The following is a 24,118-nucleotide window of genomic DNA, read 5'->3' as shown; positions in this document are numbered from 1 at the left end:
TTTTCCTAAAGCTGCCAGGGCAGTGTTTTCCCCTTCTGTGGATGTGTTGGAGATCCTGCGCAAAGCCCAGGAGTTTTGTCAACCTCAGTTTCTCAGGGCAAGTGGCCACAGTCAGGGCAAGATCCTCCTTTCTCTCCTACTCTCTTTAGAAGTCGTTTTAAAGCTTTTGGTTTACATCAGAGGAAAAATAAGATCTAGTGAATAACAAAGCAAGATAATCATTACCCCATAATACATATGCAGAAGTCTTAGAAACTAGTCATCATGTAACTCCAAGTATGCTCTGACCCCACTATGAACAGGAACACCAGTTTGAGAGGATCCCAATGGGAAGAGCATCACACTAGGGGAAAATGTGATAAAAAATCACCATCACTGTCTGTACTCACTGCCTTGGAGAGCCTGCCCAAGGAAGAGCAGGCTCTTGGCTGGGGACCCCATTTGCTTTTCCCTGCTGGTCTAGCAGCAAAGAAGTCTTCTGGGATTTTGAAACCTTTTCTCCTTTCTCTCTCTCCTTTGTTTTTTCCACTCAAAGGTAGCTTCCAGTTTTTACATATACAATCAGCTACAGACCTTGCAAACACATCTTTCTGCATTCAAAATCTTTTTCAGCAACCTTTGTAGAACATCATGGTCAACATACTGCAAGTTTCTCCTCCCCCTCACTAAGACTAAGAAGGCAGGTAAATTTCCCCTGATTCTGGCTCTGACCAGTGTTACTAAGAGTGTCAGTACCTTCCGTGCAACAGCAGCTGGTTCAGACAGGCATATTGCAGTTTCTCAAGCTGCAAATAAGCTACATAATCCGAAGGAGTTCTTGGGGTACGTGCACTCTACCACAGCAAGTAACTCATTTGTACTGCACCTTCACCTGTCTCCACCTCTACTCTTCAAAAGCAAAAAATCCCTTCTGTAGTTCGCACCCAAAAAGGAAGAACAGTAGCAGACAGATAGGCTATGAACTGACAAATTAATTACCTTCATTACAATTTCTTGTTGACTAGACATTATTCTAAAGCCTGATTTGATAATGCTAATACCTGGAAGAGTCACCAAAATAAGCAGTGCTTCAAACTGGTGAACATCAGAGACAGTAAAACAGCATAGGCTTGAGTTATGCACACTTTCAGTATTTTCTAGGAAATAAAAGGACATATTAATTGTCTGCATCTCAGTTTGCAAGCTTGAGAAAGATGCAGAACACAGACGACCTGAAGTCAGAGATAGAGCATTTGTGAAAGGTTGCACTTTCATCTCACATAGCACATGAAAATAAAATTCATTTAACATTTGTGACAAATCCTCACCATTTAAAATTTATTGTCTGTAACAGAATTCCTTTATACTGTACTCATGCATACAAGAACTTCTCGAGTACAGGGACAGCATTAGTTTCTCCACCTCATCCCATCACCAGGACATTTCAAATGTGCAAACCTACTGCTCTTAAACTCAGTCTCTGTGGCATGTTTTCTCCTTCACTACATAGTTAATTCTGTGACACAGAGCTCACCTGCACACACACAAAGGAGCCCAAATAATACCCTCCACAGCTGCTTCCAGGCCCATCAAAGGAGCCACCAGCCCATCCAAGGATGATCTCCATGAGCCTAAGCACAGAGGCACAAGCAAACTGAGAAGGAGGGACAGCCTGTCTAGACCACCCCCACAGAATGTTTTGCACTAGCAGACACTCACTCTCACAGGAGAGGGATGAGTCTATCGGTGTTGTCTGTGCTCATGCTTCATGTGTTCTGTGTGAACCGGCATACCTGACAGCCTACAGATCTGCTCACAGGAACAGATGTGCAGCCTCTCCCCTCCTGGGCTGCTGGATTTGCCAATCCCCAGCATGAGAAACAGAGTATCTTTGTTCTCCAGGAGCATCTATCAACCTCCTCCTTTCAACCCCACCAAAAAAGGTTACTCCTGCACTCACACTCTTGCACTTTTAAGGTCTGCAAATACCAAACTAATTATCAGACCTTTTACACGTAGCAAGATTTCTAAAAAAGCAGTTATGTAACAACCAAAGGTCTTGGGAATAAAAATGTATTTGAATATTGGAATGTATTCAATAATGATTTCAAAAGATCAGTCCAGAGGCTTCTGTTTCATTCTGGCTGCTGCAGGAGAGAAGGGTCAGTGTGCCAGTGAACCTTTGCTGCAGAAGCTCTAGCCATGACCAGACAGCACTGGGCACAGTGTGCACCAAAGGTATGTTGTGAAGTCAACTGCTGAGGAATGCACACTCCTTTGGCACACAATACCAGTAAGGTCAGATAATTCCTGCTGGCTTCTGCACTGAAAACACTAAGCTTGTTCAAAAAAATGGTAAGATGAAACTTCAAGACTTAGGTAAAAGAAGAAACAAGGATTTTTTTTTTTCCTACGGTCACAGATTTTCTTCTTATGCATTCCATATTCACAACTGCTCTTACCACTGTCTTCTACAGAGTAGTTACTGAATGTTTAAATGGAGCGATTTACAATGTGCTGTTTGAAAAAGGCAATTGATTTCTGTCATCTTTTTGTAACATTTTCAATTATACAAATAATATGGTCCCTCAATTTTTGCACTGGGCATAGTGTACTTGCTACCTAAGGTGCAAAACCTTCAACCATACAAATCCAAGTAAAAGGAAGAAGCACATAATCAGGTCTAATGCCTCCTCCTGGCAAGGCAGACGAACAGAGAGGTAACACAGTGGTTTATTCCGAATGTGGAGGGGAGGAAGGAAGACAGATTAGAAATAACATTTGGAATCTTTCTAATAATTGTTATTTTCCTAGGCCCACAATCATATTGGGAAAAGCTTGTTTGCAATCATTTAAAGTGACAGTATTAATTGAGCATAAAATAAAGAGGAACATATGTAGCCAAGTACTATCAAATATCCATGTCTGCAATTACCAGAACACCACAACAGAGAAATATTAACATTCCAACATCCTCCCTAAAGGTACACAACAAGCAACATTTTAAAAACACATTTATACATGTTCCTCCTAGAATTGTGTGAATGATGCACAGTACCCAAGCTATAAATTATTTCATGAAAATCTGAGTGCTACGCTTGTTTTCCTCACTTCGACTCTCAGGAAAAGAATCTATAAATAGAAAACGAACATTGAAGTATTATGCAACAAAGTTAGTGAAGATAGCATAGCTCCTTGGCTGAGATAACTGCCTTTACAGACTCCCATAGAGACTCTCTAGGAACTGGTACAGCTGTCTCAGGACCAGCTGGAGACAGGTCAGCTAACTGAGTCCCTGTTCAGCTACCAAATGGTTGATCTATCATGTCTCTACACCTACCCTGATAAAAGCAAACCCACCTTTACTATCAAGCTTAGCTTTTCACCTGGAGCCAGCCCAGACCTTGGAGTATGCTGTCTGAATACAACCTTCCTTTGTTAAATGAAGAGGGATTCTTTATGGTACACTACCACAAACAGGGGTGCTCTGTCAGTGATTTCCTCAACAGAGCCATGCTTGTAAGCACCAGACATGGGTGATAAACCTCAAAATTTTCAGAAGACAGACTCACTACATTTTCCTTGTATTATTTCCCTGCATGTGTATATCAAGCCAGTGCTTCATGGGTGTACCTCTCATGTGGAGCACAACTGTCCAGCACACAGATATATTTGTGCTATATCCAGATCTATTTGTTTCTGCTGATCTTAGTCTTAAAAGGAAGACACTGGCAAACAGGTTCACTGACTAACACAGAACTATCAACAGAGGTCCATGAGTCTCAGGTCTGTCATTTAACTAAACAGCAAACAGATGGTGCTTAACAACCATGGTACACAACAAACACAGAGTGGGAAAAAGCCCCTTAACACACTAGCAACACAGCTTATTGAAAGGCAGGTACAAACTAAAGTATCCAACTTCCTTCTACTTTTCTGTTAGACATCTTAAATTACAGCTCCACTAATATAATCTATCTTATTTACATGAGTAATAATTCAAAAAAAAAGGTCACAACCAATTGGTCATCAGTAAGTGTTACAGAAGCACTAACATTAATCCTTAATTCTAAGGAGGTGGAAAAACAGAAGAAAATACTTCAAGATAAGCCTGCAGAATTCAAGTTCTTTGAGTTTCATGGTCCACTTTTAGTCATAATTTTTACAAAACCTGGCTAAACAATGGCTGCTGAAAAAATACCTATCACTACAACAATTACACTCTTGATGGAACATCATTATGAGAACACGCAAACAGCAAATTTTATTGCTTTTTTCTATTTATGCACAAGGGGGAAGATCCTATAGGATGTGAAGGCAGGTGGAGGAAACAAGGATATTACTGAGCAGAAACGACTAAGGAGAAATTCCTAGAAATACCAGAAATGTGTATTTAGTGTAAGGATATGGGTAAGTACTTTTGTTCAGCTATCCATGCTTTACAATTCAGTGGGAAATCTCAAGAAAAAGCCATGACTAGGTACGTCAAGTAAAACAGAACACATGAGTCTGATGGTACCAGAAATTCCCAAGACCTCTGGCAGCTCAATAAGGTACAGCTTCTCATCAGACGCTCCCCTATCTTAACGCAAACTTCTTCAGAATTTAGCCTCTTCATGTTTCAATTTTCCCCCACAATTCTTAAGGGATAATATTGCTACCTTAATCCTCCTGCAATAGAAGGAGCATCAAGAAGTGTGTGGACACAAAGATGAAAAATACTGCAAAGTTTATGCTCTTCTCCAAGATCAACTGTGAGCAATTTTAGAAGAGGTGTCAGATGTTACTTTCTCCTTAATAATGTATTTTAACTAACAGTACTATAGCTAACACAAGAGTACTCTGGGTTATAACCAAGTCACCTATAATTTGGGAAGTCATCTTTCCTAAAGAACATACTTACAGGTCATATGAGAACTTCCTCTGAAGGTTAGTCTGGTTCTTCTGAAACCAGAAAACATCCAGCTGTAGCTTTCCATATTCCGTCTGTAACTCTTTCAAGTGTTCTGATCAAAACAGAATTAAAATACATATTAAAATACACATACACCTATATATTCTACAACAGAAATATCAAACAACAAATCTATAGTAAGCATGCGAAATTAATCCATCTGTTATGCAAACTACACATCATACACAAATGCATAGATAATTGTTGAATTTATTCAACAAGGGTGCAGAGAATCTGGTAAGAATAACTTTTCAGCACAACATTTAGCAAGAACAGTACAATGTATATTTTTACCTACTTTTCCTCTTAAGGAATACACAGAACTGATTTGCAAACCCTGCTAAGTTGCAGTCTGGAAAATCTTTAAGTCTATGAAATCATAATCAGAACACAGTATGAAACAGCATTCACATTTATCAGCCACATAAAGATGAGCTTGCAATGCTTCCCTGAATAACATGCAATTTATAGCCATGATCCTCAGCAACAGAGGCATCTATGATTCAGAGTTTTCTTCCTGATAGAAAGCTTTGTGAGAGGGTACCAGAAGGCAACACCACAACACACTTACTTGTTTATAGGATTCATTTCCAGGAACCTCCAGAGGAATACATTGCTAACAACAATTTTTGAAGCACAACCATGAATAGAAATGAATTAGACTGAGTTTTCTTATTTAATAAAGGACTTGTGAATTCCTCTGGTGCTAAAATGCATGACCCCACACCTCAGGGAAGAATGCAAGAATATGTTGCCAAGGAGAATGAAGAATCAATATATTAACTTACTTCTATTCTGTATAATATCAAAAGAGTCAGGAGTACTACATCAAGCACTACAAGGACTGTTGAGGCAGATTAGTCTGACACTTAACTGGAGTTATGCAGATGAAGTATCTAAGTCATGGCAGCTCCTGCACCACCCCCAGGACTTGAAGAAATGCAGCACTCTCAAAAGAAACATGCAAGTCTTAAAAAACAGGGAGCCTAAAAAACAGTAAGAGAGAGATTCACAGGGGTACTACAACGTACCTTGTAGACTCTGAATCAATCGATCATTTAGTGTGATGTTACTCATCAGCATTGCCTGAAAGAAGCAGAACAAAATGCAGTGTTTTAATTGCAAAGGGCCTGTATTACCACTATAAACAACATCTATCAAAATATTGTAACAAGATCTATTTTTTGTGTCACAGTTGTTAGTTTGTGCATCACAGTTGAACAAAAACTTTTAGCTGCTTTAGAGATCTACAATTGCAAACAACAAGTATTCATTTTAACCCAGATTTTCCAGTAATGGGGAGTGGGAGAAGGTATCACTGCACAAATAAAAAGAGGAAAAATTTAAAGGAATTTAAAGATACTACAATTGCTTGTCACTTTATTCTAGTTTAATATCATGACGGGAGTCAGCCAGACTTACTGTATTTATCTCCTGAAGGAAGAATACAACCTATGACAGCTCACTATCAATTACCCTCTCACTCAGGAATCAATACACCTGCATTCAGGCACGCAAAGATGAGCTATGAAAGTATTAATCATTCAGCATAAAGCAACTCCATGAAAGCAATGTGAAGCCCTTGCATTGAATCCCTTTTCTACCTATCTTCTTGATTGCTTTCATGTTGGAGCAGCCTTCTTCCACTCCCTCACTTTGTTCTCCCTCTCATTCTGAAGAGGTAGTAAACATACAAACATTTTTTGTCTATTCTTCCATCAGTCTGTGTCTACCATTTCATATACACACATACCCCAAAACATCTGAAAACTGAGTCAAGTCAAGCCTAAGTGACATTATTCATATTCAACATTTAGCAAGTCTGATGCAGAAGAGTTCTTAAGAATACAAAAAAGAGATCCACCAGCTCTTCAGAAAAAATCCAGTCCAGTCTTAGGAAGGTATTTCTTAGGCTTTATTGCCAGTACCGCTATTATCCTTGTCCTGGGAAACTTCAGTATTCTTCAAGGATCCCAGATAAGAATACATCAACTCCCCCTGTTTCCCAAAGTTTCTGCTCTAGTATTGATGTGTGCGTATGTCCAAGCCTGAAAAGAAGTAACAGCACCCATTCTGTCTGCCCAAGTCACCCTGAAACACTGACAACATTGTCAGTGCCTTTCTTCACAAAGGCTACAGTAATAAAAGCCAGCTGATTAGATGAAGCGCAGCGTTAAATAAACCTGAGTGGCTAGCACCCACCAGAGTAGTAGATTTGTCTTTGGTTGACCCTTTAAAGAGTCCCACTTCACAGAGGTGGTCATTCAGCTGTTGCTAAGTATTTCTACACCATTCTATATGTACAGCTGTTCTGTGAACGCCACCGTGAAACCTCAAGGAAAAACATCTTGCTCCTTTGTTAAAACGCAAATAGAAAATCAAAAAACAGTAATAAAAACATTTATGTAGGATTGTTTAATATATCTCCCTCTCCTTTCTCATAGGACAGCTAAATAAAAAATAAATTTGTTTTCACTGGTTATTGGGGAAAGGAAGTTAATGTTTCAGTGGAAATTCCAAGTTTTGCTAATGTGTGAACAATGTAGTCAGGTTGTTCCAGATTATCACCTTCAAGATAATACAGCATTGGCCATTATCAGAAACTGTCAATGGACTAGAAAAATCAGTATGATAGAGCAATTTTATGTTCTTACAGTTTTTTGGGGGCATTGTTGGTTTTGGTTCTTTTTATTGGGGGGGGGGGGGCAATCTTTTTATTGGGGGGAGGAGGGGTTGGTTGGGGGGTTTTTCTCCTTAAAATGAAATTTCTAAATGCCAGGATCACTTATGTGGCAGTACAACATACAAGTGTTACATGTTTTGTACATTAGGACAATAATAACTGTGATTAGCTGAAGTGAAAAAAGTTATTTTCCACGTTAAAAAAATTTTCTTTGAATTACAACAGGGAAAAAAAGAAGTGTGCCTTTGTCTTTCTGGATTGCATATAAAACTTTATTTTGGCAATACCATACCTACTTCCTTGAACAGGTGGGCAAAAGTCCAGGAAAAACCCTGTTAAAATCTAGTTCGCTGTTTAACTTGAGCAGGAAATACTCTTTAATAATTTACAGGACAGTACTGCAACTGCCAGCTTCCAATCTCACTATGTCAATAACATCAGGCCTTCCATTCTTCCTCCTGTCATTCAAGTGTTGACTAATTTTCATCTTGTGGCTGTAAATTAAGCAAACATACTTTTGGGGTTTTATGCAGGTCAAGAATGAAAACTGCTGGGAAGCACTCAGCAGACACGTGCCAATAGTCAGTTATAGAAAGAGACTCCCATTTTAAACTTCAATCGGCCCATGAAACAATAGCTATAATCCCCAGGAGCAAAATATCCAGCTTTTGGAAAATCACTCTATCACCATATCAAAATCTGATGTTCTGTGACAGAGTAACTCAGTAACATAGAACCAGCTTGTTGTATTTGTAAACATGTTTGCACAGAAGTCCTTATGACTATCAAAGAGGAAAAATATCAGTCTTTTGATTGAAGACAATGCTGTGGACAGCAGGTCTTCAGAAACCAAAACTCAAAAGTCACACTTCCCCCAGCAGTGAGGGAAAATTACTTGCTCCAGCTGTACAGCAAATTTTTTAATCACAGCTGCCAAAGATTCACCACAGAACATGTCCACATAAGTCTTATTCTACTTAAGAAAGACAAAGCTAAAGTTACTGTTTCAAAATAAAAAAACATAACACAGAAATATGCATGAGGAAGCTTTGAGAAAAATTATTTGAAATCTTTGTTTTGAGCACATACTTTGAACTATGTAAATGCACTTGATCTGAGTAACGCCCAACAGTATTCTCCATACACACATTCCTTGGAGGAATTACCACAATAACTCCTCCAGCATTTGCTACTCTCAAGAACCAAGCTAGCCCAAGCACACTGAACTGACATATATGCTTTCTAACACTGACTGTATGTGGTGTATTAAAAAGCATAATGAGACATTGCAACAGAAAAAAGAAAGCAAAGAATTTGATGAGTGTAAACACTAAAACTTAAGAAAAAAGAGGCTTTGCATTCACAAATACAGCTCAAAGGAGACAAAGATAAGCCACAGGATCAGTAACTCAGCTGGTAAGAACAAATCCAACCGTGAATAAAGCAAGATGGGAAGCTAAGATTTATACATGCAGAAACAGCCATTTATAATTAATCAGGGAAAAGCAGGGCTCTCATTTCATTATTAACTCAAACTGATTTAAGTCCTTACAGCAAAGAAAAAGCGTGGTTCTGTCTTGCACACTCCCACGGCTCCCCACCACTACGCTGGCATTAGCATGAAAATAATGCTGGCAACACACTGATATTTTACTTGCTGCTCAGTAGTGCTTACCCTAAGACAAGGACTTTCCCATTTCCCATGCTCTGCCAGCCAGCAGTTGCACACAAAACCAGGAGAAAGCTCAGTCAGGTGTCCCAAACTGGCAAAAGGGACATTCCATACCATAGAATGTCGGGACATAAAATAGGGGAGTTTGCCAGGAGGCACCGGTCACTGCTGGGGGACAAGTTGGGCATCATTCAGCAGGTGCTGAGCAATTGGATTGTGCACGTCTTGTTTCTCTTCGGTTTTATTCCTCTCTCTCTCAGTTATCAAACTGTTCTTATCTCAACCCACAGAGTTTTCTTCAAAAATGTAGGGGGACATGTGCGGAGTGAGTAAGTCACTGCATGGTATTTAGTTGCCAGCTGGGGTTAAAACATGACAACTAGCCACAAAAAGGCTTTTTGGTTCCAGGCTAAGAGACTAACAGCTAAAGTGCATATTAGTATGTGGGGGGAAAGTTCATAAATAAGATACCTAAGGAAATATTTCTCTTTAAGGTTACTTGTTGTGCTGCACACTCATGTATACTTCAGTGGAGGCACATCAATTGAAGTAAGCCTGACAACAAATTTCAAGCTCAAAATTGAGAAGACACTGTTCATTTAAATCTGTTTCTCAATAAACTGAATTCCATTCAGAAATTCCACTTTTCCTCAATAAATGTAAAAAAACCCCACCCAACCAACAAAAGAACCCCAAACAAAAACCAACCAACCAAATGAACAACTCACGCACCCAACAAAACCCAAACCCAAAAAACCACCTCTATTTCTGAAGAGTGGTTCTGTCAAAGATCTGAGACTCAACCTTGTTTCAAAGCCTGTGCTAAAAGCAATCTAGATTCTCTGTTTTGTCATGGAAGACACAAAGACATGCACACCATGACATGGTGCAGTTCTGCCTTTAAAACCACCAAAATTGCAAACTTAGTTTCTTAAAATCTCAACACAAGAGGGTGGAATTTGACACACATGAATCCAAAATTACTTTTACAGGTACAGGGCAACAGCAAGTAGATTGAAGAAAAAAGCCTTGTGAAACTGCAGGACTTTCACTGTACTGTTACGTTTAAATAAACCCCAAATAATAGACAATGGAAGCAGAACAAAATCCTATGATATGAGAATATTAATATAAAACTTCCATAGGTATAGCTAATGCAAATTCTGACTTTCTGTCCATTCATTTAGCTGTGAAGAGGTAATGCTTAAACTACATATACTCTAAATTCCTTCTTTCTAGTTCAGCTAGTCTCATCCTTTTTTTTTCTTCCCACCATGTGAAGATATGTTTTGGACAGAAGTGATCTTTTAGACTTTTGCTGTACCAATTATGAGTATGCATACTGATTTCTCTTGCTAATTTAGTAATATCGTGCTATGGCAAATATGGGACATGAGGCAGTGCTTCCTTACCTCAAAGCTTTTCCAAAACTAGAAGATGCAATATTGTTTGGGTTGAAAAAAAAAGAATCAAAAGATAAAACACATATAGCCTTCAATGAAAAGGAAAAGGCACCTTTCTTCTCTCTCCCTGCAGACTACTGTAATTCCTTCTGAGTGGAGTTGACTCTGTGCATACCAATAGGTATTTTGTGTCAGAAGATTGTGCTGGGAATCGAAATTTTCCCAGAGGAAGGGGACCAGAGAGCAGCTGTGGCCAGTGTTAAAAGATACTCAGCAACAGGACACTGACATGCTTCACATAGAACGTACAAACCTTGGCCCTTCTCCTCAGTAAAACCAGATTTAGGTTGGAGATATATGTAAATCCAAAGAAAATTACCAACTGCAAAATCACGCTCTTGCAGTTAAGTGATATTAAACATATTGTTGTACTTATGCTCTTCAAAGAGACTTCTGTGGCTCTGTACATCCCAGAAGCCATGAGCCCTGAATAACAACCACAGAGAATATTATTCTTTACAAAATTGTTTACAGATTAGGAACAGCCCTTTTGCATTCCTGAATTGTGGTTATCAAGTGTTCAAGTAAGGTTACTTGATCTCTTCATTCTATTTCTGCATGGATTTCCAGAAGCCATTTCCTAAATCTGCACTAATCCTTAAAAATTCAAGCAGGTTTTTTAAAGGCAGACTGGTGACAGTAGTGTTTTATACATACTCAGACCTAAGAAAATAATTACAATAGCAATTTTTCAGAATTATATTGGCTCGGTGAATGGTGAGCCCACCTGGTATAACAGGCTCAGACTACCTACTTTCTATGCCCTCATACTTCAAGTAGCACAGAGACACTTCTACTACAAAAGAACACAGATTTAACTCAAAGAGATTACCACACTGCTAGTAACAATGACTAACTGGGCACATACCTTACTGGTGTTTTAGTTTGGTATGAAAGTAAATCAGCACTATAATTATTCTGTGTTTTATCAGCAGAGTAATAAAACACAGTGAGCAGAGATGAACTGCAATTACAATTGATCTCAAATGTTACTTAGGAGTTGCTTTTGATTAGAAGACCAGATTGTGTAAGTATGCCTTGGATGTAAGTTTCTTCTATAGCCAGAAGAACCATAATTTCTTCCTGAAAAAGTGGGAGATTTGAGATGGACCAATCAGTCTTACACCTCTGCTGAAAGCATTTTAATTTTTAAGAACAGCAAGAAGAACTAAGCAAAATCTCATTTATGACTCAAGAATCTCTAGTTAGTTATAGAGGTTGTAAAATACTTGTAAAATGAGTTGAGAGTCTTGGGATTTGGATCTGCATTCATTCTTCCTGACTAGGTAAATACTTGCTGCTAATCCTCACAGAGCAAATAAAGTTCAGTTCAAGGAACAAGCATCCCAGAATCAGAAAGGGTGAATTCATTACTCTCCTCCCAGGAATCACATATTCCACTGGAATCCATGGAGCCAACCAACAAGGTTATGTGTGTGTATACAAGACATGAACATACAAAACACACTTATACCTGGGTATAGATACACACAAACAAAAAAGCACTCAGAAAGAGTCTTATATTCCACATCCCTCTGTGGAATAGCCTCTGATCCTATACAGCTTCTTCAGATAAAGGTCATTAGCGAGGAGAATTAAGTTTTTCCTCTCTTCCCTGCCACCGTATCAGAGGCATTCCTGAATTACAGTGGATGAATCCATGCCAACTTGGCTGATGTCTTCTTTTGACAAATGCACAGCTTTCCAGCAATACCACTGTCTTACCACATGGCTGCATATCTCTACAAGCCATTGCAATTCCAGGTGTGAATGCGTTGTCTCCCTCGCCTTTAACACTGACTCTTTCAGAAGAAAACAGCAAGATACTTCAGAATAAAGACTTTCTTTTCCAGAAGCCACTCTGAGTCTTCCCCAGACACCACATTCCACCCCATGTCCAACAGCAGTTCTAGTTCTGTAAAATACTTTTCACCATTTCTCCTGGCATGGATGCCAGATTTAATGAACAGTTCCCACATGTCCTCTAGACTCAAAAACACCCCAAGGAAAGTGTATTGTGTGGTGCCACCTACCATTCATCTGATGCCAGAAATTTGAAACAAAAAGGTGGCACACCATGCTTGGCAGAAGTAACATTTCATTCTCTAAACTTCCTTAAAACTCTCTCAGCATCTGTCCATCTTGCTAGCCTGTGCTATAAACTCTGCGGCCAGCCCTTACAGTTTCAGTGCCCTTTAGTAACTCTGGCTATATCTACTTACAGAAAGGAAGCATAATATTGCATTCATTTGCCCTTTTCTTACCTTTGATTTTTATTTTTTTCCACTCACGCATGTGTTTTCACTCCCTGTAGGACTGAAGTAGAATGCAAGAAAATGCCACAGCATTCAGTAGCAACACCCAATAATAGGAGGCAGAAGTAACAACAAGATTGATTACTCACTTGAATCCTGTCTGAATATTGAGGTATCATTTTAAAAAATACATAAATTAAAAAAATAAATAGACAAAACTATACCTCATATTTTTAAAGTATATGCAAAGACTGAACACAAAGAAGAGAGAAATTATCAAAGAAACATGTTTGTCTCAAATGAGGTAAAAAAGAACTGGTTTATTACTTCCTTGAAGACTTGGGGTAAAGAATATTTCAAAATAAATTAATTGTATACACCATTGATGAGCACATTCTACCTTCCACTTTTACTCAATTTTTGTTCCTCTATGTCCTTCAAATATTAAACTGGTGGTATTTTGCTCACACATCACATTTTGAGCAGCAAACCATTCCCTCACAGTGAACCTGCTACCTGAAAAGCACGTATTACCATCATGAGATGTGTCTGTTCAGTCTGCTGAACGTAATAGTCCTGGAAAACTGATCTATAAATTTCAGCCAAGAGAATCTACAGGAGAAGCAATTGCTAACTAAATGCTTCTGCTAATAGGGAGAAAAGTGATATTACTGACTAACAACTCCAATCAAAGCCGTATCAGGAACACAAGGAAAATATACAGCAAAACAGTTTGTAAGACACTACACAGCAGGAATCATACACGCTACTATTTAAGTAGCTTTTTTCACATTCTTCACAAAGGAATTCCATTCCCCTGGCAAAGCTGAATTGTCAGGAGCAGTGCCATGAAAGTTTTACCTTCTCATGTCTTCCCAATACTACTGAGTTTTAGAGGCAGAAAGCCAAGGTGCCACAAAGTTTGAAATGCATTTAGAAATAAACATCAATCACTTACGCTTACAAATATTTGGGAATATATCTCTTGGAGCGTCTTCCTCTTTTTCTTCATTTTTAAAACATTAGTATACAGGAAAGAAAGCCAAGGGCCAATCCAAGTATGGTAACAATGATTTATAGAGGGGGTAAGAGTTTTATTCAGAACTGCAGAACTTGCGGCTTCTAGTATTTCTAAGCTATACAGCAAATGTTAAAACATGCATTCAAGGTCCATTTTCTCAATACAATCATAAAACATTTTGCCACACTAACACTGACTGTACGCCCATCAGCTGCAACATGTGAGCAACATTTTCTGTTGCAGAGTGTGTCTTGGTAGACCACAGTCTCACAGACCACCGTGGCTAGAAAAAGCCTTACCTTCTCTTCCTGATGCACTCTGTTGGCATTCTCCATCTGAAAGCTGTGCAAGGACTGAATTTTGTCGATCTGCTGTCGTTGCTTCTCTAGCTCTCCTTGGAATTCATTCTTTTTTTGCTCCACAGCACCCCTCTCCGCTGCTGCCCTGCGGACTTTGCCTTCCAGATCCATGACTCGACCCTGAGGAAGAGCAGATTAGCCAAAGCAAACAGAAATGCTTCCCCCTTGCCAGAATCTTGTCCAATGTATTCAAGGAATAGCAAATTTCACAGCTCTAATAATGCCGGTATCATGAAAGTCCTGGGTCAGCCAGGGGTACTTGTCATACACACAGAGACACAAACCTCCCAAGTTTTACATAAATTAACAGGAGTGCATGTTTTGTAGGCACTGTCAAAATTTCACTTGAAGATAAGAAAAATGAAAAGCTCAGTACTTGAGCTTAAAAAAACCCCCAAATCAAAACATAAACATAAAAAAGATAAGAGTCTACAATCTTTCTGAAGTACAAGGTCAAACAATTTTTTAAATGTAACCCATACAATTCTGACAGCTCTACACTTCTGTGTTGGTCCTACACTAACTCAGTGTGAAAACTCAGCTCTCAAATCAATCTGATTTCCTGTAAGAGCTAGAAAAAAGCAGAGGGAGGACAATATTGCCCAACTTTTATATTAACAACTCACCGATGGCTATTACACAAAGACATGTATAAGAAAAATTCATTCATAAACAGAAAATCATCATTCTTCTTGATTGCTCGAAGAGCAGCTACAGTCAGGAGAAAATTCAACACCATCACATCCAGTACATAAAAATACAGAGACATAAGCTAAGGAATCAAGCCTGATGTTTTCACATTCTTTTCCCTTCCCCTCCACTTCTTTTTTGTAAGTACTAAGTTAGTTTTGCAGGACATTGTTTCTAAACATTTTGGGTTAAAATTTTTCTTCAGCATGATTAGGAATACAAAAACATGGAAAGGGGTTGGAATATCAACAGAATCTACCCATATGAAAAAAGACCTGGTGATTCTAGGTGGATTAAAAATTAGATATAATAAAAAATGTGCATGTTCCAAGACTCCACGAACATGGACCAAACCTTCTTACACCACAGTTTGTAGCATATTATGTATTATGTAGCATATTATGACCCACCTACTCTGCTTCTCTACCACAGAAAGCAAGAAATGGGAGAGGAGGCAGAGAAAAAAAAAAAGAAAAGAGGACTTGCAGTTTAGCTGGAATAGCAAGGAAAAGCACTCATTCCATTTCAGTTGTAATAGCTGCAAAGTCTTGCCAACAAACAAATGGCTCTACAGAGTGCTTTAGAAGCCCCATCCATGTCTTCAGCTATGCTTTTATTCCATTCAGAGTGCGTGACTAAGCACAAGTGAAGTAATTTTCAGGCTAACTTTGGCAGAAATGTACAAGATGGTACAGTACATCAGTAATAACAGAGGACCTTGTGTCTCTAGGTTATTGAGACCAAGATAAACTAGGATGGTGGCATATTTCTCACTATCAGCTGCTTCATGGAAGTGCAGCAAAACTTAGCAATATCGATACAGTTACTACCCACTGGTAGCCACCATCCTGAGGTCACTGACTAAAGGGAAAGCAAGGGATGACCAGAGTCTCAGAAGTCATACGGGAAAACCAAGACGTACCCCTAACCGCATGGCCAGACACAAGTGTCCTGCTTGAACAGTGCCCACTCTGAGGTGAAACAGGAGTTCAACTCCTTCAGCTACCAACTCAGTACTAAAATTTGGCTCAGTTACAAAGAGGATACAAATTCACTGGATAAACTGGGAAGGAGCTCTCATGAGCCACATTTAATCAACATGTTGTTAAGTTTTAGGTTAGCTTGTTAAAAACAATAACAAAAAAACAAACCAAAACAAAGCAAAACAACAACAAGAAAAGAATTTTAAAAAACCCCCAAAAACCAGACAAACAACAAAAAACAACAACAAAAAAACCCCAAACCTGTCCTGCAGATTGTCACAAACCAGAAACTTGACTCACGTACCCTACTTCAGAACAAATGCTCCAGAAAGGATTAAAACCCAAGCTCAATAGCCATAAAAAATTTAGTTATCATCAGACAAGGTAATTATTCCATATGACTTGCATGTCCTTCTTCAGAAGGGTCACTAAGAAACACAAATTTAGATTTTTAGACACTGAACAACCTAGATTTCCTTGTACTGGGTGGGAAAGTATGCAAACAATCTTATGGGTCACATACGAAGACAAATCTAGGGATATGAGTGTGCCAGTTTTGACTGGGGTAGAGTTAATTTTCTTCGCAGTAGCTGGTGTGGGGCTCTGTTTTAGATTTGTGATGAACACAGGGTTCATGATATAAAGACGTTTTTGTTACTATTGAGTAGGGCTTCCAAAAGCCAAGGCCTTTTCTGCTTTGTCTACATCCATGATGGTGAGGAAACTGGGGGTGCTTGGGAGGAGGGGACAAAAAACAGGGGATGGTATTTGTCACATGTTTAATGTGAAACAGCCCCAAGACAGCTGAATGCTTTGTGTGAGCAGAAGTAACAAGTATCACTCATGCAGGCACGTTCAAGTTTTGGGTTCCTTTCATGTACTCCCATTGTCCCAGTCTCCAACTACTGGTAAGCAACAACTGTAAAATTAATGGAAGTTCCTACAATAAGCTGAAGTTCCTGACTTGCCACATGAAGGAGAATCATCCTTCTTGTGAACTACGCTTATTACCTGCACAAGTACAAAGGGACATGCAGAGCAAAAGGAATGTTACCTGCAGATCCATGCTGCGAGAACTTGCAATCCAGTAATTGAAACCCAAAACAATTATGCACGCCACAAGTGCAGCCATGAGGAGTGGTGGAGACTTCATCCCGCGACAGCTGTTTCCTAGTCCTACCATTGCAAGAAAAAAACAAATCCGAAGAACCACAGCAAGTATGGAAACCTGCAAATTAAAAACGGCACATTATACTGCATCCCCAATTACAGTTACTTTATACACACAGTAAAACTTTCTTTGCAATAATGCAACAGCTCTCAGCTGACAGGCCTACACCCAGCAAGGAAGGTAAATGTATTAGTGTTGACCTGTCCAGGTATTTCCATCTGAAACACAAAAAAAGGTCATCGCACACTATTAGCTTGTACATAAAGCTTCACGCGGTCTTGAGGGCGATGTCTTGAATACTGATAACAATACAATGAAAATCTGCAGTAAACAGAACCAGCTATCCTTCTATCATATATTCTACCCAAAAAGCTAAGCTGACAACACTGGGCTAGAGGATAGATTCCGTTTACCTAATTTACTCAGAAAATTAACTTAGTCTTGCTGTTTGAGGAGGAATTTGCACTTTGCTTCCTAAAATTGCGCCGTTTCAACTCATTCCAGCTGATACTACTATTCTAACTTCTTGTTCCCAAGCTTGTAAATAAATAAGGAAACCAGATTGAATCAAATTATTTAAAGGATAATCTAAACATGGAAATTAATATGAATATGAGCAGACACTCCATTGATTTCGATGCTAAATTGAATTAAGTGTTCTCCGTTTTGATCCTCAGCTGCTTTCTCTGCTCCTGCAGAAAATAAATAATGAATTAGCAGTACCAGGGATACTACTGGTTGTTGTTGAGACTTGGATAATTTCTGTGAAACAGCCCATTTTAAAAGATTGGCAGGGCAAAGGGCAGTTGCAATTCTCTTTGAAATAGGCTACATTCATTTCATGACACGGTAAAATCTGGCCTTAATAAGCCTAATGGCATCTAGCTTTATGAATCCTCAAACTCCACTCGGAATTTCAGCTGTAGTTTGTAGAAGATTGCTCCCTTGTAAAATGAGATTAACTTCTTTTCTTTCTGCGCTCCTGTAGACAAAAGACAGCAAAAATAAGCACAGAAGACCAGGCAGACAGCAAATACATATGCAACACAAGGCCTAGTTCAATCTAAAATGGATACACTTACTAGAAATATATTGTACAATCTCTCAAGGTACATGCTCTTCAGCAAAGCAAACTCTTCCCTACAGCTGCAATGCACAGGTGGCAAGGTTTTAAAAGTTAATAAATGGTAGCAGCTCTCAAAGGGTTTTCATGTGAACATACACTGTAAACACAGGGGAAGAATGTGGTGGCACCACTTTGCAGGTACCAGAAATGTGGATTTTACTGTACATCCAGCACTTAAGTCCTTTAACAGCTCACCTACACCTAAGAGTGCGCATGCATCCTCTGCAAAATTCCCTCTTTGCAGCCAAGATAAAAATCTATCTTCTCCTCTTTTCTCAACAGTCAGTGCACAATACTGCCAGACTCATGAAGGTTTCAAATCTGTGTGTTCATTTGAAAAGCTTGCTAATTTGTATTTGAGGGTGGAATACCCAGAATATGTAAGAGTAAAACGCAACTTTCCGAAAATGTTGCCTCTTCACACACAAACACACCACAAAACAATCCAAAGAAAGAATGCAAAAAAGTCTAACACCTGAGACTTGAGTTTCTTGCCTAAAGGAAACCTCATCTAAGGAGCAAAGGGACACATGCAGCACAGCTCCAGTGAACATCCACAGGGCCACATACAGTTGAAGTAAGGTCAACACTAAGAAGCAAAGGCATGGGGAGGAACCGTGCTTTTTTTTCTTGTAAAACAAAAAATTAAGATACAGTAGATTAAAACACACAGAGAGTCATGCACAAATTTCCAGTAGAAAGCTATGAACTGCAGAAACACACACATCTTGCACAGACTATTTTTCTGTTGTGTCATCAGGAAAGTGAGAAATACAGAGCCACCATGTCTTACATGTGGTCCCTGAAAAGAACCACAGACCTCCAGAGCAGCAAAAATGAGAGCACAAAGGGCATGATTAGCACTGCCACCTAAGGTAAGAACAAGAGAATTGAGGTAATTTTGCATACCAGAATGAAATATTGTATTTTAAAAAACATCTGTCAGAACCTGTCATGAAGTCATCCCTATCCTGCTCTTTGCTACAAGAGCATTATTAGTAGGTGCACTTGACACTTGAAAAAACTATAAACATAGCACTGCAAGATGCAATGATTCATTCCAAGTGTGACTTGAATAAAATAACTGATATTTTCCTCATAGCTGTCAGAATTACAGAAAATGGTTCACATTATCAGCAGTAACAGCTTGCACTGGAATTTATCTACTGGATAAATATATGGGACTAGTTGTTCAAGTCAAAAATTTAAGGAGGTAAAGCAACTATCTTGTTCAAAGAAAGAATAATTAGTTCACCATGCAGCTTAAAGCACGGGCATAAAACCATGTTTAAAAAATGCCAATACACCTAGATAGTACACAAATCTGGCAGCATCAGCACCTTTTCTGCTGTTTTCAGCTGTTAAAAACAAACAGGCAAGAAAGTGCTGATTTCCCTAAAGCATGTTTGACTTCAATACATTGCTCTTTCTAGAAAAGGCAGTGTTGTTTGCCCTTAAATAATTTATATTAATTAGGAATTTATACTGAACAGAGGAAAAGCAAAAGAAAGAGGAAAAATATGCAAGACACAGAAGGATCTTCCACTCGCATACTGAAGACCCAAAATTTTACCTCAGTTGCAATACTGATATTCTCTCTCGCAATAGTTTAAAAATAAAAACTGTTTAACATTCTGCCATGGATATACACACTCATATTTCAGAGGAGAGATAAGCAAATCAGCTCAATAAGCACATTTACATGAAAATGCATTTGCACATGCTGTTTTTCAGGAAACATCTGCTCTGGCACAGTTATCTGAGCTGAATATAAAATAAGTTTCTGATTTTATGGGTAAGAAAATAGTTTTACTGAACACGAAAGACTCCATCTTTCACCAATGTCCATGACAGATGTAAAAATAAGCATATGCGTAAAATTCCTGACTTCTGAACAGCAGATTTCATCCTTCTGCTTTGCCAAACTAGTGGTACCACACTGAAAATGAGATGTTTTAGACTCAGAGATGCTCAAGCAAATTAACATACAGCATACTTTTACTTCCCACAGTGAGCAAGTCTTTCTTTTACTGTACTCAGCTGAAGTAGGATAGCTGGTATATAGGATAGCAATCTTCCACTACAGATAAATAACAACCTTGCCAACCAACCCTCAAGACCAACACACTAGGGGTAAACACAAAACAAAATGGTTCATTTCAGACTCCCAGAAGCAAGGCCAAGTCTCTCTGCTCACAGGGTCCATATCTGTATACTTCTATAAGACCTGCTGAGCAGGAACAATCAAAAAAGATGAAAAAGTCAATAGACACACAGCAGACAGAGTAGCAAAAAGGCTCCCTTATTTCCCACCAGCACACCTGCCTACCAACCACCTCCTCTGCCACCCAGCCAATGCACTGGTACAAAGCCAGAATAAGGCAGAGCAGCATCTAAAGACCAAGCACAGCTGAAGCAGCCACTGAAAAGTGAAGGCACAGCTCCTTGGACATCTGAGTAAGGACAAAGTCTTACTAAAACCCCTATGGAAATGTAGAGCCACAACCAGAGACAAGACCAAAAAAAAAACAAAAAACAAAAAACAAAAAATCCCCCCACACATAAAAAACAAACCAAACAGAAAGCAAACAACCAAAAAAAAGAAACCCACCCCAACAAGGACCAACTAACACACAGCAGAGAGGTCACAAGATCCCATCCGAACCAGACTGGACCAGAATGGGGAACCTCCTCCCATCTCCCTCAGACAGACAGTGGTACTATCCCCACCTGTTGCAGATTCTTTTCCAACTTCCCAGTGAGCTTCTGGGAGAAATTGCTCGTTTTTTCAGATATTGTCACAAAATTCCTATGTCCAACTGCTTGAATTAAAGCCTGCTGGATTAACCAAGCAAGTTAACTCAAAATTTCTTCCACTGACAAGTTAGTTAGTTATACCCAGACACAAGTAAATCAGAATAAAAGGTACTAGAACTTTGGTTTTATTAAAAAAAAAAATTGGAAAAACAAGTAATTCTTTAAAAAGTGAATTAGAGAGCAAACATTTGTGTGCCCAGTCTTCCAAAAAAAAAGTGACCATTTGTGGGTGGGTGGAAATGGAGTGCAGAAAAAAATGAGTCAAAACCTTTCAATTTTCATTTTGTTCATGGTTAATACACAGTAGTGATTATCCTTGAAAGATAAATCCAGTTGGTTCTTACAGCAGGATCTTACTTACAAGCAGCACTATTCACAGCCCCATGGTGAGAACCAGCTACAGCCAGCAGCAACCTTTATGCTTTCAAGGCTGTACAAACCGTACATAGGGGTCAGGAACTGTACACTGTCAAAAAACACAGCACAGATTTCTTATCATCCTCTGCAGCAACACTGTCCGGGGGTGGTTTTTCTTTTCAAACTTGCAAGTCAAGAGGTCAAACAAACATTTTTCCACTAGAGATTTAAAGTTTGTGCACTGAACTCAAGCCCGCTGACCACAAACTTCCTATATGCCTTACACAGGGACCTACAAAATGCAGGAAAAAAAGGAAAAAAAAAAAACCACCCTGAAACATTCAGCAACAGCCACTACTCAAACTTCTATACTTTGAATTAATGTCACTGAGTCACTATTTACCCAAATTATCAAGTTACAATTTCACAGGAAGGGAAGGGCATTTTCACCACAACACATTCAACAACTTCACGCTCATCCTGCTCAGAAATAACCATTTGATAGTCAATTCAGGTCTCAGGTCCTCCTTTTCTAATGCATTTTAAACTAGAAGTAACAGATCAGAAGACTATGAAAACCCTAAAAATGCACTATCTGTCCAAGCACAGGGTGACTGTTACCACTAATTATGTTTCAGCTCAAGAACTCTCTCTTCTTTCAAACGACTACTTTACAAGACGCTAATAACCAATCACCCTCAATGCCCTTTATCTGATTAAAGAGAATTCCCAAACAGGTATGTGGCAAAACAGATGCTAGAGGTTTAAGGTAGGTATCTATTCCAATGAGAGAAGTCAGCTAACCAAAAATAACTTGATAAAATGTCCTAGAATACCTGGAAAAATACATGTTTCTGGATGTGCTGCCTAGGTGTACTTCTAGAAAATACTACTACCACCTGTAGTACTGTGTATGAAAATAAAATTAAACATGCAAACTTATACACTTGAACTATCTCAAGAGTTAGCCATACTGTTCATTTGTTTTTATGAATATATTTTGTTGCCAGTATTTTTTACAAACAGCATGAACTAGCTTGTTAAGATCACAATTAATAGGACATCCACTTATATTAAACGAAGATTAGGAAACAGAGTACACTGAATTGAGATATGTGATGAGAAACCTACTACAGTGCTACCATTTCCCCACCACTGCAAAGCTACACACATGGTTTGACTGTAAAACATGCAGACCTCCCACCAGGAGAGAAAAAAAATTCAACATTACAAGTAGTTCTTTAAGAGCAAAATGCTGTTAAAATGTAAGATGAAAGGCCATTCAAAAAAGTTCAATTCAGGAGCAAGATTTTCTAAAAATCTGATCAACTCCTATCTTCAAGCTGACAAGGGGAACCAATGAAGTAAAGCAAGGCAAACATCCTGGGCCCAGGCGATAAACAGTGTTCTTTCTGTACCCAACAGCCGAATAAAAATTTCTGAAGAAGTGGGGGTAGCACTTTTGCAAGCAGAAGGAAGGCCTCTGGAGGCATGAACTTTTGAAAAGTCATCAGTGCCCTGAGCAGGGGTAAGGCCTCCGCAGCCCTGCTCACGGAGAGGGAAAGCAAGGAGCAGACTGACGCGGGGCTAGCTCGGAAGGAGGAGGAGGACGATGGTGAACAGTCAGTCCCAGGTCACCGCCCGGACTGGAAGAGACCTCGGAAGGCCACCTCGTCCGACCCTTCCCGAGAAGGGTAGGCAGGAGGACGTATCTCACACCTGCATTGATTTCCAACATTATTATTTCTACCTCCGCTAGGAATATTCAAAGATGTTTCCGGCTCAAGACTTTTAAGAGGGAAGGCTGGCTGAAGAAACAAGGAAATGCGAGGTTAATTAAGTACTATCAGTGTCCGGCAAACACGCCAGCTAAGCCCCGGCAAGCCGGCCCGGTACCTCTGCAAGCACTGCCGGCAGCGAGCGGGAAGTTCCCGCGGGACGGAGCCCGCCCGGGGCCGCCCCTCGCCGGCCTCACCGCCCTCACGGCCGGCTGCCGCCCGCCGCGCACGCCCCGTGCCGGGGCCGCCGCTCGTTCCCTACCGCCGCCAGCCAAGCCGACCCCGGCGGGACAGAGCCGGCAGAGCCGCGGCCCGGCGACCCTCCCACCCTGCCACCCACCCGGCCCCCCCGGCGGCCTCACCTCGCCGTGCCGCCCGCTGCGCCCCCACCGAGCAGAAGAGCGAGCGCGGTACCGCGCCTCCCGCTGCCCTCGTCGCCCGAGGCGAAGGAGGGCGGGCAGAGAGGGACGCGGGGAAGCTCCCGCCCCGCCCCGCCTCGCCTCGCCTCGCCCCGCCCGGCCCGGCCCGGCCCGGCCCCTCCCCGTCCCGGCGGCGCCTTAGCCCGAGGGGCGCCCTGGATGAGCAGGAGCGGGCCTTAGCGCCCGTCCGCGGGGAAACCGCGGGACAGCCGCTGCGGCGGCACCTCCCGCCCTGCACCGCCCCGCCCCGCCCCGCCCCGCCTCGCCCTGCCCTGCCCTGCACCGCCCCGCCCCGCCCTGCACCGCCTCGCCCTGCCCTGCCCTGCACCGCCTCGCCCCGCCCTGCCCTGCACCGCCTCGCCCCGCCCTGCACCGCCTCGCCCCGCCCTGC

General features: G+C 40.4%; 1 protein-coding gene across 4 annotated transcripts in view; it reads right to left on the bottom strand.

Annotated features, from left to right (window-relative positions):
- Window positions 1-23,787, bottom strand: part of GOLM1 (golgi membrane protein 1) — a 35,205-nt gene extending 11,418 nt beyond the window's left edge. For 2 of the 4 annotated variants that reach the window (XR_006016992.1, XM_042033707.1), the window contains exons 1-5: window positions 23,671-23,784; window positions 17,114-17,287; window positions 14,327-14,506; window positions 5,965-6,019; window positions 4,883-4,985 (exon numbers count right to left, since the gene is read on the bottom strand). Coding sequence is in view for 3 of the 4 variants with exons in the window: in XM_042033707.1 (XP_041889641.1) it covers window positions 4,883-4,985; window positions 5,965-6,019; window positions 14,327-14,506; window positions 17,114-17,242 (467 nt within the window). In the remaining variant the exon portion in view is untranslated. Of the gene's footprint in view, window positions 1-4,882; window positions 4,986-5,964; window positions 6,020-14,326; window positions 14,507-17,113; window positions 17,288-23,670 lie in introns of all 4 variants that reach the window. The other 2 variants (XM_042033708.1, XM_042033706.1) reach the window with 2 other exon arrangements.
- Between the last annotated feature and the right edge of the window lie 331 nt (window positions 23,788-24,118).

Source organism: Corvus kubaryi, unplaced genomic scaffold, assembly GCF_017639235.1.
Source record: "Corvus kubaryi isolate FWS band 111438036 unplaced genomic scaffold, C.kubaryi_AGA036_p1.0 37357, whole genome shotgun sequence".
Lineage (NCBI taxonomy): Eukaryota > Metazoa > Chordata > Aves > Passeriformes > Corvidae > Corvus > Corvus kubaryi.
Note: the sequence above shows the minus strand (reverse complement) of the source record. Positions and strands in the feature narration are given on the sequence as shown.